Source organism: Streptopelia decaocto, assembly GCF_964273445.1.
Source record: "Streptopelia decaocto genome assembly, chromosome: 7".
In the NCBI taxonomy this organism is placed as follows: domain Eukaryota; kingdom Metazoa; phylum Chordata; class Aves; order Columbiformes; family Columbidae; genus Streptopelia; species Streptopelia decaocto.
The window spans coordinates 61,432,754-61,448,425 of NC_138661.1; the positions used below are offsets into that span (position 1 = coordinate 61,432,754).

The window sequence follows — 15,672 nt, forward strand, 5'->3', positions numbered from 1 at the left end:
TTCAGAGTGTCTTTACTGATACATACCTTGCAAAGTACACCCTTTAGGAAATCAAGAAATCTTTCACAAACATCCCATAATACACAGCCTATTCATGTAAATTGTTTCAGTAACGAACTACCCCCTTTCTTAGAAATGCCTCCTTATTTTTGAAAGATTTGTATAACATCGGCTTTCAGTGTTAACATATTTTCTGTCAATCTTTTGATAATTTAAATTAAGAAAAAATATTTTCAGAGATTTCCTGAATTTCAAGTCATTTTTGTAACATTTTTTTTTTAGTTCCTGCCAGGTTATCAATAATTTTCTTTGAGGTACTGTCAGCCAGAATACAGAGGTTTTGTAATGCTATAAATGTTATCAGCGTGATGTGACCAGGTGTTTTTTTGGCTATGCATTTAAGACCATAGTCGGAGAACCTTAATTTTAAGAAATTACGTTCTCTAAGTGGAGACACATTACCCAGCTATGTCTATTCTCCCAATTCACTGTAACATGGAGTAAAACAAGTCAGAGCTCAGGCTCTCAGTGGGACCTTCAGGCAACCACAGGTGAGGTCTCATCCAGACTGCTGACTTCTATTGGAAGGGTTATTATTATTATAATAATACTTTTCTTCCAAATCATTGTCTAGTTAATCAAGAGCACAGAAATTTTTACTATTCTATGGTATATTTAAGTTAGCTTTAGAAGCCAGAAGCATTGTATTGATTTTCCAAACACTAATGCCCACATAATAATATCCTTTCGCTGCGCCTTTTATAAAGTTTCTTCAATGAAATGATCCTGACAGGACTGTGAGGTTGTTTTCTTTCCTAGAGAAAGGAACGCTTCCTTCAGAATTCCATTACAGTATTGGCAAAAAATACAGTACAAGCCTATTGGGTTTCTGTAAGAGCATAAACGTCTCGAGAGCAGTGAAATAATTGGTAACATTCATACTTAGTATTGGATTTAATACACTGTGACTAATGTGTATTAAAGAATCACAGACGACGGGGATGAAAGGGACCTCAGGAGGTCAGGTAGTCTATCTGCTTGCCCCAAGGCAAGATGAACTACATCTAAACCATCCCTGACAGATATTTACCTAACTTGTCCTTAGAAATTTGCAGTGATGGAGATTCCACAATAATCCCAATCTGTGTCTGCAAGACAACTTCCTCTCGTGCTAATCGTCAGAAAAATATCTCCTATTTCCAGCCTGTATTTCTACTGCTGGTTTACTGTAGCCCATTACTGCCCGTCCTACCTTCAGGAGACAACAGAGTCACTACCCTCTGAATGTCGTTTTTTAACATGCTTCAAGACTCCGCTGAGATCTGTCTAAAGAACTTCTGTGCTTCAGTTGCAGGTTCTAGATGTACACTCATCTTCACAGCCTTCTCTAACTGATCCCGGGTTTTCTTGAAGGATCCATCCATGTTATGGCTGAGCAGACAGAAGCACTTTGCATGTTGTCCACTTTAAATTCCAGTTTATCACCTCCATGTTTTTTTAAAACAGTAGCATTAATCATACAACACTGCTAATATATTTTATGTTCAATATACTGTATAACCCCAGATCTTCTGGAGACCTGCTACACTATTTTATTTATTCAATTAATTATTTCTCCTATAAGATATTTGGCATGTCTTCACTGAAGTCCATGTAGTTTATTCCAGATCACTGACCTAAATCTTCTTGAATTCTCATTCTATCATCTAATCTGCATGCAATTATTCCTTCTACCTTTTTTCCAAATTTGAGGTTATGACTGCAAGAAAGATACCCCTTCCTCAGGATACTTATCAAGCCAAATTAGTACCAGATTATTACCAGACCCAACACTGGGATAAAGCCTGATATTCCGCTCAGGTTCAACCGTGACTCAGTGACAGCTTATTTAGAAGATAAGGATTTAACAATCGACATGACAAAAAGAAAACTGTCAAACCAATCTATGTTCCTCCTTTGACATAATAACAGACTTTATCAATGCAGAATATCTCCTGTTGTATTTGAGAGCCTTTTCACTCTACCCCAGTTGAATACCCATAAGAAAACAAAGGAAATGCGTACTGGGTGAATTAGCCTAGAAGCTTACAAATAGGTTATATTATTTTCTTCTGCTATTCTTTGGAGGACTGACGCTGTCCCACAGACATCTTAACTTTCTCCTCTCCTTAAAGTCAGACGTCATTTTTGTCTTTGTGGAACTTTGACAATTCTTTATGTTTTACCAACAAACTTCATTAAATCCCAGTCTGAAAATAATTATTTTCTAACCTGGTCTATCTTTTTGTGAATTGAGCAGACCAATTTGCTGATATTAACTTTGCTAGATGCACATCAATTTGGGGATCAGGATGAATGTGAAAAGTAGCTTTTCTGCACTACCATCTTTTTTTGAAGAACTGCAGTTATACAACACTGATGAATAGAAATTGAAATAAGGTTATTTTTTAAATGTAAGTAAAAACTGACAGACCGTATAAGAAGAGCTTAAATCTTCCATTTCTTTACAGAGAAATAAGCTTAATTTCAGAGGCTGTAATTCTGAAAAATTCTCTTCTCACCTTGTCTTGGCCTTGACCTAGTGCAGCCTTTTTTAATCCAGGGAATCCAGAACCAGTGGTGTTTGTGGTCAGGGAAGACAATAATCAAAATTAGAAGCAAAATGATCTACTGTAAATGAAGAAAGAGACAAACACATCCCTTCACACTTCCCACAGATTCCTGTCTGAGAGTTCACTATTCCCAATGTGTTCTTTATTCCTCCCTGTCCCTTATCGCATCGATTGTGGTCTAAAAAAATGACATTTAGAATGGTGATTGTCTGTTACTTTGGTACGTGCCATGACTCCCAGTTCTTTGATTTCCTCAGGAGAGGTTTCTTGAAGGAGACCCAAGTTGAGGGTATGCAGAGAATTAGAGAAGAAAAGGAGACAAGCTTTCCAAAATCCATTTTATTTGGTCATGTTCATCACCTCATCACTCTATGCTCTACAGAGAACACTTTAGAGCAGCCCTACATAGTACCCAACAATTTTTCTGCAGCTCCAATGCATTTCATAAAAGCCATTTATATAAGAAGTTTGTGCATCAACAATATGACCAATACCAATAATAAAATATCAATGAAGTAAGTTAAGTGATTAAAGGAACTAACCACCTTGTACGAGACAGAGAATGTTTTGAATTAAATACAAATTCAATACAAATTAAATTCAAATTCAAAAAACATTGAGGAAAATGAAACTCAACCCAATGGCCAAGCAAATTAACTAAATCTATTTTTTCAGTTAGATTGAAACTAAAAATAAGAAGAGAATTCATACAGCAAGAATGATGAACTTTTATGAGGACGGCATACTAGGAAAGTATCACAGTTAAGCAAGGCTTACAAAATGAAATGCATGGAAGTCCATTTCTTATACTATACATATGAGTTGATTTGGTTTTAATGTAAATGTACAAACACTTCATAGCCCTATAGTTAGTGGAATTAAGCCCAGAGTCATAAGACATTCTAGTTAGCTAGAGAAAAGACAGAAAGGGAGTGACATTGCTCAATAATAATATAAGCACTTGCAACCTGTCTGTCAGATGCCTCTGTGTCTACCCTCTATGGCCCTGCTGCCAAAAAAAAAAAGCATTATACATAATAATATTCAAAGTTGATTCAAATATTTAGTATAGAAAGCAGAGATCTTACATGTTATTCTTGTTCTATCATCACAACGATCATTGACATTGGACCACATAACATAGAAACAAATTATAAAGGGACTTGGCTTTTGCTTTTCTACAACTCTCAGAAAGGTGTTTTATACTGTACTTCTTTTATAAATCTCAGTTTTTGTATTAGAGTGTGCTGTAACAAAAATCAATCACAATAAAGCATACCATACCACTGCTTCCAGGAGCTGGTCCCATACACTTGGATCTATAAAACCTAGATATTATATAAATTAAGTGACTGGGTTGAACAAAGAGATTGCTAGTCTGTTATCTGATGTTTGACTTGACTTGAAACGTCTCCAAGACAGATACAATGGACATGTGTGCTACAGGCTAATATGAGTCTTTGCTACTGTCACTCATTTTCTCTTGGTCTTCCTTAATTCATTACTGACAGACATAAACTATAAGTTATTCATTCAGAGAAGAGTTTATGATTTTCTCTGGAATTCAGGGTGTTGTGTAAGACACAATTAGCGATTGTAATTCTCTTCAGAGCATTTTGCATTTTCCTCAAGTGAAGCTGTAGGATGTAAGAAGTAAGACACATAATAAACTAATCTGATATAGCATCTCGAGCTATGTAGGTCAAGGATGGCCTGTCTTCTTAGCCCTAAAAACTGCGTGGATATCTTCCTACGACTGATAGCCACCTGACATGCATGTCTCCGAAAGCTGATGGGGAATGGTGCCCAGGGAGCAGGTCACAGACAGACAGTCGTGCTTTTCCCCAGTCCCCACACTTGGCTGTCAGCAGGCTGGACTGAACACACAGCTGCGGCCTCGGCTGTCCTAGTGACGTCTGCCTTAATTGTCCCTGCCACGGCGCGAGGAGCCAGCACACCGAGCTGTCCCTGTGCCACAGCAGCTTTGCCGCCAGCCGCAGTGTGTGGCACAGGCACCAGAACAACAGCTGAACTGCTGGGGAGCCACACGTGGCTGAGGGATGTTCCACAGCAAGTGTGGATGCGAAAATATCCTTTACAACCAATATGCAGACGAAAATTGAACACGCAACAGGAGCACGTGGTATTACAGCTTACCATATTTTCATTTCTGGCTGTGAAGACAATTCTTCAGGAAGGTAAAATCGGTGCTGTTTTACGGACTGAAACAGTTCTGGAGACATTCTTTTAGAAACATCATAATAATGGCCAAATTTCGTAGATGTCGTCGGGCTGGTCTGTGGAAACAAGAAGTCTGATTACAATCACCTCCATTTAAACATCTGCTGTTCTTGCTATATACAGGAATGACAATAGGTATACTGAATTAATACAGTAATGGGATGCCAATAGTTTTTTGTGTGTTGAGCAACAAATTATTTAGCTCCAATTCCAATTATTACAGAAAGCTGGTGGTTTTCATAAACTTTGGTCTTGCTAATAACTACTATAACAGTAAAAGGAAAGAATACCAACATACCAGACATGGCCATGTATTTATAGTTAGGTTTCTGAAAGCAGTCACTATGTATTTCCACAATTTTGTTTCATGCTTCAGCTTACAGAAAAATATTCAACTGTTAAGATTAATTAGAATAATTTGATTTAGAGTAAGTATTTTAAAATTATTTGATTAATGGATGTTAGGCCTGGTCAGTTATCAGAGAAGATAAATTGTAACAATAACACAGTCTATTTCCTACAAAAACAATAGAATAATCAAACTAAACACAAAGTTTTCATTAAAACAAATAATTAGTTTTTAATTAAATAAAACACAGAACTGCTCATGTATATCTAGTCATAAGAGGTAGATGAATTCTACTCAAAAAAAGACAGCAAAACACATTATCTCAGACAGTGTTCCAATTTCTTTACCAGCTTCTGATTTTTAAAGAAGTAGTCTAATAAAACATAACAATCTATCAAAATCTAAATATATTTAATGTAAAATGCAACTTTATTTAAAACGAGGATTCTGAAAGCAATTTAAACAGGGGCTGTTCTTTGGCCTATAATCTATTCTTTATCCGGATTACAGCTCAGAATGTTTTTACTGCAATCTCTGCCAGAGCTCATCTTTTTATTGTGTACTTCCAAGCCCCCTTAATGTTTTAGAAAGGCCTTGACTAACTGAACTTTGATCTGATGTCTTCATTGAGGAAAGCTCCAGGTTGCCCATTTCAGATGCAAATCCTCACTGAGGCCCAATAGAGTTTAGTAAAGACAGCAAAAAAGAAGAAACAAGAAGTTTCCAGGATCCTCTTTGAGAATCCTGAGGCACATTGGTGTCCTTAATCCACCCTGCCGCATGGATTAAGGTAGGTGATAACCTCTCTTGATTCAAAAGAATGAGCACAGTGCCTACAAACTGGGTGGAGACCAGGATTTGGCTATAATAAAACACCATGCAATAAAAGCTCGGTCTATGTCAGAAGCCTCTGAATAGGCCTCAGTGTACTGCATTCCCAGGCTTAGCGGGGAAGCTTGCAAAAAGCCTACCTGAATCAAGTAAGCATGAATAATCTGCCTTAGCACAACGACCGTGGAGAGCACGACGCAGAGACTTGCCATTCCTCTTAAGTTGGATCTGATAAATTTATTAGTGGATTGGAGGCTTGAGCCTGTTCTTTCCCGGATTCCTGGTTTGCACAAGGAGAAATACACTAAATTGTCAGTGAGCAGAGTGGGCTTTTATGCTACCGTCTGCTGTTAATGTTTCTAATTGCAATACTAATGTGCTAGAAATCTCAGATTTAGGATGAATCAAGGCAGAAAATTGATTTCATGCTGTGACAGTTTATATATTGCCCCAAGAACATAAGCAGCTCATTCAAAAAAAAAAAGAAAAAGAAAAAAGGAAAAAAAAACCCTCACGCTGTCTTGCATTGCAAACTAGGCGACCCATACACTCCAAAGCTTAAATGAAATGAATCTCTGGTTCAGATGGAAGTAACAAACTGGCAAAGACACATCAAGCACAACAAGGCCTGCTACTCTGACAGATTTCTTATAAAACATCTCTCTTTTTCTGATACACAAGGTATATGCAATATGGAAAGAGAAACTGTCATACAAGAGTGCAAATACAAATACCATGCATAACAACAAAAGTGAGTTACCTACCTAGTCCGTATACGGTCTAATAAAAGGGAAGGGAATATCTCAACTATCAATGAAAATCTCTTCATTACTCAGAAATAAAAACTACCTTAGGCACCAACAATACAGCTTTTACTCAGCATTTTGCCCTCATATAAAGTCAGATATCAGACAGGAAAGTTTTCTTCTAACATGTTTAGAGTTCTAGTTAAAAGCAAGGCTATTTTTGCTATTTCATACTTGAAACTACTTAACAGTTGTTTTTGAAAATGTACTAGTGTATTAGTTCAATAAGTTTGGAAAATACGCCTTGAAATTTTATTCAATGTTATTTTTTTCACCAAAATAAAGTTAAACGACAAATCACAACTGAAGTTGTTAATTAAACGATACTACTAAGTATACTAAACATCCAGGGTGCTGCGAGGCAGCATGTGATTTTTCCTCAATGGAGTATATTCACCAGTCAAATTAATTTAGCATAGAAGCAGAAGTTTATGATACCTGCATTACAAAATATTTAAAAATATGGATTTCAAACCTAGTTTTCACTACTTAGAATATTCTGAAGTATTTTAGGTACAGATAGATAAGAATTAGTCTTTAACTTGCAAATTTTAATTAAAAAATTAACATATACATGAAACATATTGTACCTCAACTATACAGAATGATGAGCATCCATTTCAAAAAGCTACAGTTATAACAAGGGGAACACCCCAAGAAAGACTGACCAGTTTATTCTTTCTTGCATAATCAAATTTCAATAATCAAAGGGAAGTACATTATGTATCATAGAGGAATATTATATTAGTGGACAAAGCGATTACTTCTATGAAGTTATAGAGGACAAGTGCACATGTAACTGGGTTATATGTTTTTCTGTTCCGTTATAACATCAAAACACTATTTGTTAATGACATGCAAATATTTCCGTATCACTGTATGAGGAATCCTGCTAGATTTTAAAGCAGACAAATTTTGGGGGTGCTTCAGAGTGGCACAATAAGCTCCACAATACTAAAATTGATGAGATTATATTATTACCCTAGAGGCTGTTTGATTTGGCATGTCACCATATATAAGTCTTTTCTGACACAACTATATAGCCATGTCTGTGCAATTTCACAGAAAACCAAACATGCCAAGCCTTGTAAGATCATTTTGTCACATTCCAATTATGTTTTTTTAAGAATACGACTGAACTTACTAGGCAGTTATGACTCCATCTAAACCAGAATTTATAAGTGTAGGCTAAAATGTATAGACAAAACAAGTTTTTTGTTCAGGATACTAAAAAATGCTGTGATTTTATTGACTGTGCCAGTGGTTTAAATAAGAAGGTCATCAGCCATGGGAGATATTTTTTTCATAAAACACTAACAACTGCAAATTCTGAAAGACTGACCACTGGGCTTATTTCTTGTATTCTCCCTGCACAGTGATGAGCTTCTAGTGACAGTGAAGCTGATATAATCTCAAGTGCTTACTTTAGTTGTTATAAGCAGGTCAAGAGCTTGTTTGACACAGTACTTTCACTACAGAGAGCTTGTAAGTACTGTTGATTAAACCTTCTTAAGTAATTGATATACAATTGAATTTGGGCGAAGTTTCTACATGACCGAATTATTCCAACTTTCAAAAAATCTGTCTCAATTTAACAATAGTCAGTGAAAAATCCCATGGCACTTTAATGTCTTTACTTTTAAATTAATATTGTCTGCACTAAGTTTCACAGTTCCTGCAAACTCTCAAATTGCCTTTCTCTCTGTATCTCCAATAATCAAAAAACATAGCGGTATATGGAAATTTACCCTCAGGAGGCAATCCTGTAACACCGTCTATTAGCAGCTCTGTTGCCCAGATTCTGCTGATAAGCGTTTGCTCCGCAAATTCATTTTGACTGCAAGGAAAAAAAAGTATGAAATGCCACTTACCTCCATTTTTGGTAAATTTTGGTAGCGCCAAGCTATTTTCATAGCATCCTGAAATTCTTCAGACTTAGCGGCTGTTGTTTCTTCTCTCAATTCATTTCTGCAGGTATCACCAAGCAAAGGGGCTGGAAGTTCCTACAGGTGGAGAGTGAAAGAAAGTCAGCTATCTACAGTAGAAATGGCAGTTCGGATTTTGACCCCCCCCCAAAAAAAAAGTTAGCTAATACTGTTATTTATCTTCATATAATGGACAGTTGTAAAATCTGTAACAAAGCTTGATTAAAAGAGCTGTTCTGAAAGACTGGCTCTTACTAATACTGAGCAAGGGGAAAACTGTAATTATCATCAGAAAAATGAATTATACAAATATAAGAGAATGCAGAAGGGAAATATCACATCGTATACTTTACACAAGCAACAAATCTTGAGCAGCATCCATATTCTTCTTTTTTTTTAAATCTTTCTTTAAATGTTTACCTAAACTCTTCCATTTCTGAGAATAGATAAGTTCCCTGTGTAGTGAATTTAAGCCTATTCGATAATAAGATTGATTTCCTTGTTAGCTTCTGTAAATCTTTCAAAAGTATTCAACAGACCACAATAGCCTACAGACACAAGACAAAAACAACTGTTATAGGATGGTTTGAATTTCTGTTCTGCGAATACGACATCTACAAACAAGTGATACCTCATGAGCACAAACAAGGGACAAAAAAGGAAGGGGTAAATATTTAATGCTGGAATTTTTATAAGTTTCTAATGCAAACATTTCTGGCTTTAAAACAAACAAAAAGCATCGCAGAGAGGTAGATCGAATTGTTTTATGAGGACAGAACTGCAGCTTTGATTTAGTCCTGGATGAGGAACGACGTTTGATTATAAACTTTCTGCTTTCTACCTTTGTCGCATCGCTGAAAAAGTAAATGGCACTGGGTGGATACCAAGGGCAGCATTCAGAAGTTATGCATTGGACTCCTACACCTGCTAGGAGAAAGAAGGGCAACTGAGTTTTCTGACCCAACTTTATCACCCACCTGTGAAAGGAACTCTCCATCTGCTTCAAATAGATCAAGACTTATTTGCAAACTAAGTTTTCATTAAGCAAAGACTCTTGAGAGAGAACGGAGATGCGGTCTCAAGGATTAAAAATATATAAAGCTGGCCAGTATCTCTGTTACAAGCTATTAGGTGTTAAGCCATAAAAATAAATAAACAACAAAATAAATATATTTAAAAACTGTAGAAGAAGAATCTCGATTGACATGTGGGATACACATGAACCACTGCACACAGGCAGAGTTGATACTGACCATAAACATCTAAATGATATTCATGGTTTTATGTAGGCAGACGTGGTACAGACAGACACATAGAGAAAAAAACAGTGAGCATTTAAATTAATCCATTTTGGGTTTAGTATTAAACTAATTCACAGAATCACAGAATGTCATGGATTGGGAGGGACCTCAAAAGCTCATCCAGTCCAATCCCCCTGCCAGAGCAGGAACACCCAGATGAGGTTACACAGGAAGGTGTCCAGGCGGGTTTTGAATGTCTCCAGAGTAGGAGACTCCACAACCTCCCTGGGCAGCCTGTTCCAGTGTCTGTCACCCTCACTGAGAAGAAGTTTCTTCTCAAATTTAAGTGGAACCTTTTGTGTTCCAGTTTGAATCCATTACCCCTTGTCCTATCATTGGTTGTCACCGAGAAGAGCCTGGCTCCATCCTCCTGACACTCACCCTTTATATATCTGTAAACATTAATGAGGTCACCCCTCAGTCTCCTCTTCTCCAAGCTAAAGAGCCCCAGCTCCCTCAGCCTTTCCTCATAAGGGAGATGCTCCATTCCCTTAATAATCTTTGTTGCCCTGCGCTGGACTCTCTCCAGCAGTTCCCTGTCCTTCTGGAACTGAGTGGCCCAGAACTGGACACAATACTCCAGATGGGGTCTCACCAGGGCGGAGTAGAGGGGCAGGAGAACCTCTCTAGACCTAATTCAGTATTAAAGAATACAGAACAGAAAACCTGCATATAGTAGAGTTCAATATGTAATCTTATGAACATCATTATTTTAGTGTAAATTAACATAGTATCTCCAATTATTGACAAAATTGAGAACAAACATTCCTAATTTGAGGACAGTTATTTCTGTCTCTCTTTCAGTGAGTGGTCAGTACACCCTCCAAGATAAAACATAATGGAAGCTACAAAAACTTTAAGCAGTTACTTCAATAAAGTTGCAGAAATAGGACAACCGTACTCCTGTGTTTCAGCAGGTAAGCTGAAGATGCAAACAATTTTATTTACTTTCTTTTTGCAAATGGAGCCCAGTAAAGGCTCTTCATGAGAATGGTTAAGTTACATTTTCAGACTTCTTACAGCTTGTTTAAAAGCTACACTTGTACACAATAAGCCCCTATTACTATGGTTAGAAAAAAGTAAGCTTCATGGGTAGGAAAGCTACACAGATATTATAATTTTAAGGTAGTATTTAGAGGTTTTGTTAAATCTACAGATATATAACAGATGCTTCAGCAAAAAAGAAGAAATTTACTTTTGTCCAAGTTTCTTTATATTTACCCAGAAAGAAAAGAGGGAAACTTTTAAACCAAAAGCAAAGATTTTTTGACAGATAAAAGAAAATGAAAACAGAACACTTCACTGAAAGGTTCTGAGAAAGTATAAATACAAACATGAGCCGACAAGCATGCCAATGCATTTCACATGTATACAGATACAAATTATTTGCATTTACTTCTAGGAGCATTTTCTCAAACTCCCTGAGTTTGCCCCTGTTTCAGATCCCACCACAGATACAATCAGTTGCTCCCTCATCGTGCTCTGGCACCATCCACAAAGCTGAAATCCAGAAAATGGTATATTTTGCCATTCACCTTTACTGTAAGTAAAGAGAAAAACAGCACCAATATTTTGTCTTAAAGCTATTTAATATTTTTCTTCTCTAGAAGAACTGCAAATGCCTGTCACTCATACTTTTGGTTCATTATTATGATATAATTATTGGCAAAGACAAATTTGAGAGAGGCAGATTTAGCTACCTACATTTGCTTTTATATAACCACACACAATGTTTTACACAGAGACTGTATTCTATGCTGAAATAGAACAGGAGTCAAGACAGTAAGGGGCAAGAGGTTCTCCAAGTCTTACTGATAAAGTACAAGCTATAATACTTAAAGACCCTCATGTTACACTGAAAAAAGTTCCTGCTTTCCAGTCAAACAGAGAACAAAACCTCCGTACCTGGCACTGCATGGAAGGAGACATTACAAATACCAGCTGTTGACACCGGAGCAGCTCAGTCCAAAACAATCTGAGACAGACACTATCAGTGCAAGACAATTAGGCACTGTGGTGGGCCTTAACTGTTGCTAAGAACGAAGCAGATTAAGAGATCAAGGAAAAATGGCTTCACCTGAAGCTGATACACATTTTGGCTGTTAGACATGAAAACCTGTCTAAGTACCCACCTGAAATTGCTTTTTTTTTTGGCCAATAAAGTTCACTTTTTATTTTATTATTTTTACTTTATTCTGATTCAATAAAAAAAGAACATTATGGGTGACAGACACTGGAACAAGCTGCCCAGGGAGGTTGTGGAGTCTCCTACTCTGGAGACATTCAAACCCGCCTGGACACCTTCCTGTGTAACCTCATCTGGGTGTTCCTGCTCCAGCAGGGGGATTGGACTGGATGAGCTTTTGAGGTCCCTTCCAATCCCGAACACTCCGTGACTCTGTAATTATAAAATGATTCTTTAAACGTGACTAAATGCACACAAACAACGTGAGAAAGCCCTGACTCGGTACGTGCCTTGTGCTGTTCCATCCCTTGCTGCCCACAGCAGGAACCAGGAGCACTTGGAGAACTCTGACACCAAGAACAACTTTTATTTCCTCAGTTGCTTCTCCCAAATGCATTTACCTAATAACTACCATCCCCAGCTGAAGAACATGTCTCTTAGATGTACCATGTCCTTTTCCATATGCAAGAAACACGTTCACACGATGCACTGAAACTTAAAACATTTCTGGGGCTATTAGGTCTCACGGCCATGTAATTTTCAATCCCAACAAACCCTTTGCTCTAAAGCAAACGTATCTTGAATCATATTCTTGGATCTGGTGGTTGTGGACTGCATGGCCAATTAGCAGGCTTTGTACCTAAGGCAGCTGCAAGCTGGCAGAGGGAGTCTGCTTGTGGAGCTGACTGGTATGCTGAAGATCAATTGCTTGAGCTCCACCTGGTCTGTTGACTTGATTAAATACATTCCAAGATGTACCTAAGCACAAACAGGAAAAAAATCCCAATCCTATTCACAGTTTGAGTATATGTGTAATTTGAACACATTTTAGATAAAGATTGATGAACAGAACTAATAAAGATTGTTTACCTCCAGATTTGCATCCTAACTTTATCACTATTACCTCAGCTTCTGTTTACCCTTATTTCCCTTCCATTCACACTAAACTGTATGAAAGAGAAGCAAAACATGCTTGCTGTTTGAAGGTACATCTATGTTGACTAGAAGCCAACGTGCATTCATTCATTAGCCTGGTAAAAGACTAAACAGAATAGCTAGGTGATTGCTAATGGTGTTTTTCCTTAGGATATACTGATTTATATATCCCAGTCCATAATTTTCAAAAATGTTTAAACTAGATCTTTGTATAAACATAGTTAGACAAGGAGAGAGCTTGACATTGGTTAGTAGGCTTGGGACTGACGAGAATTACAGACACAGAATCTAGTTCTATAAACCTGCTTTATGGGCAATATAAAAAATAGTGAAATTGAAATGATCCAAACATTTCTTTTTATCTTCATCACCTCTTTTTATCTTCATGGTAACTGGAACTGAAATAAAAGGCTTTCCCCTTCTTCTGACACTGCAAATTAAATATTATTATTTGTTTTAAGGAAAAAGCTCATTAAAAACCTGACCCTGCCTGAGTGATACAGAGGACCTAAGTGAGAAAAAGTCCCCAGTTATCCTAACACAGGTATATTCTCAAAGATAAAGGCTGGCTGGATATACATGAAAGGTTTCATTAGCATCCAAGAACTAATTCATTGCTTCTCAGATCGTTCTCAAATACAGAAGGCAAAATGAGAGAGTTCTGGAGAAGGTGAAGCAGAGCAGCACCCAAACCAGCCACACAGCACCGGCTGCTGCTGGCACAGCTGCACCTACACCGACATGGCAACAGGAAAACTTTACTGCAGAACACACAGGGAGAGCATGGGAGGACGTGGTTCCCACATTTAAACATGGCTGAGCCTGGGCTTCTCCTCAAAGTATCTGTGTGAGGGACATTCAAGAGCACAACTCCCTTTCCGTCAGTTTCATTACAAACTGAGAAACAAAGACACTAGCTCCCAGCAACCTTATTAAATCATTGTGTGAGAGCTCTACTTCTCTACCGTATATGAAAACCAGTTGCATTTTGCTGAAATTATCAGGATTTTAAAAAGGATTTGGGATTTAGGATTAAATAAATTCATATTCTTAGAAAGAAAAAAATCAGAATTTCAGAAGAATACAAGATTATTAAAATGTTACTTCCAAAATTTCATCCAGAGTTTGGAAATAAGACTGTTATTTAAACAAAAGACTAAGAAAAGGAGAGTTGATTTATCAGCCCATAATATCTCTATTTTGACCTATTTCAGCTTAAAAATATCTCAGCTCCCACATCATGTAGCTTTGAAGAGCTTTGGGCCTGACAATTTTGTGGCATCAGTGTGTCAACTCCTGAGAACTGTTACATTCTCCCAAGGCTAAAAAAAGACAAGTGTATAAGGTATACAAAAAACAAAGCATGTAGCAGTGCATTAGTTAAAATAGGAAAAAAAAAAGAAAATATACAGCATTTCTTGGGGTCAACTAAAATACAAGTCTTTGCTATGCATCATAAAGCCACAAAAAGGCAGACAAGTGCTAAAGTTATTAAGTGCGGTTTGGTTGGGGCGTTTGTATCTGGAGTGAGATGTAAGACGGAAAAAAAGAGAGTAGGAAGTTCGTTGCTATGTTTTAAAATAGAAGATAAGTTTGGAAAAATACGGTTTTCTGAAGCAGTAATACTGAATGACGATGCAATTAATTTTGTTTTCTACAAACCAAGCTTATGAAGGTTTTATTGCAAAAATGAAAGGATTTATTTCATTCATAAATCTTTTATCTCTGCAATAAAACGATGTACAAACCATAGCTGTTGGCAACCCAGGTCTTTCTGTGTTGCTGCCACATTGCTTTGCCTGCCTTGTTTTGGCAGATGCACGAAGCAAAATCAGATTCTAACAGTTTGACCTCTCTCCCTTCTTATGTTCTCTAGGGGATAATAAAATCCAAGATACAATCCCACAGCAGTTAATGAAGCTTAACCTCACACCCTCTTAATTACCAATGCATTACACCAACTATAGGCATCATACTCCTCTCTAAGCTATTTTACAATGCTAAAGAAGTACTACTGTGCTATTATTGAGCAACATAATCCAAGCTGTATGTGAAATCCCTCTTATAGAAAAGCCTTTGATCCTCACGGGTTTCAATAACTGTATAATTAATAGTACTAAAGAATTTAAAACATTATCTATTTATGTATCGATAAATATGTTGTTCGCATGGTTTTATGCAACTATTTTGCAATGCAATACAATCACAGCTATGGTCAAAGAAATGTGAAATAAAAAATTATTAAAGGGAGTACAGTTCACTGTTGATCTCGAATTGCGATGATATTTAGATAGTTTAAACTCACACGAATTTAAGGCTCTTTTTCATTATGTTAATTTTTAGTATTTAGAGGCCACCAGATGGTAAGTCAGGAAGGGTAAATATTTTCTTTTCACTAATGTATTATATAAATGTCAGTTTAAAGGGCCCTGCTCCCAAAAGGGGGGAGGATTCTATTTTGATCGTAAACACTTGTGAAGACAGGG

At 37.0% G+C, this 15,672-nt stretch overlaps 1 protein-coding gene across 1 annotated transcript in view; it reads right to left on the minus strand.

Moving 5' to 3' along the window:
• Positions 1-15,672, minus strand: part of ELP4 (elongator acetyltransferase complex subunit 4) — a 142,568-nt gene that overhangs the window by 105,199 nt on the left and 21,697 nt on the right. The window contains exons 4-5 of the mRNA XM_082057802.1: positions 8,711-8,842; positions 4,770-4,909 (exon numbers count right to left, since the gene is read on the minus strand). Coding sequence (XP_081913928.1) covers positions 4,770-4,909; positions 8,711-8,842 — 272 coding nt within the window. The remainder of the gene's footprint in view (positions 1-4,769; positions 4,910-8,710; positions 8,843-15,672) is intronic.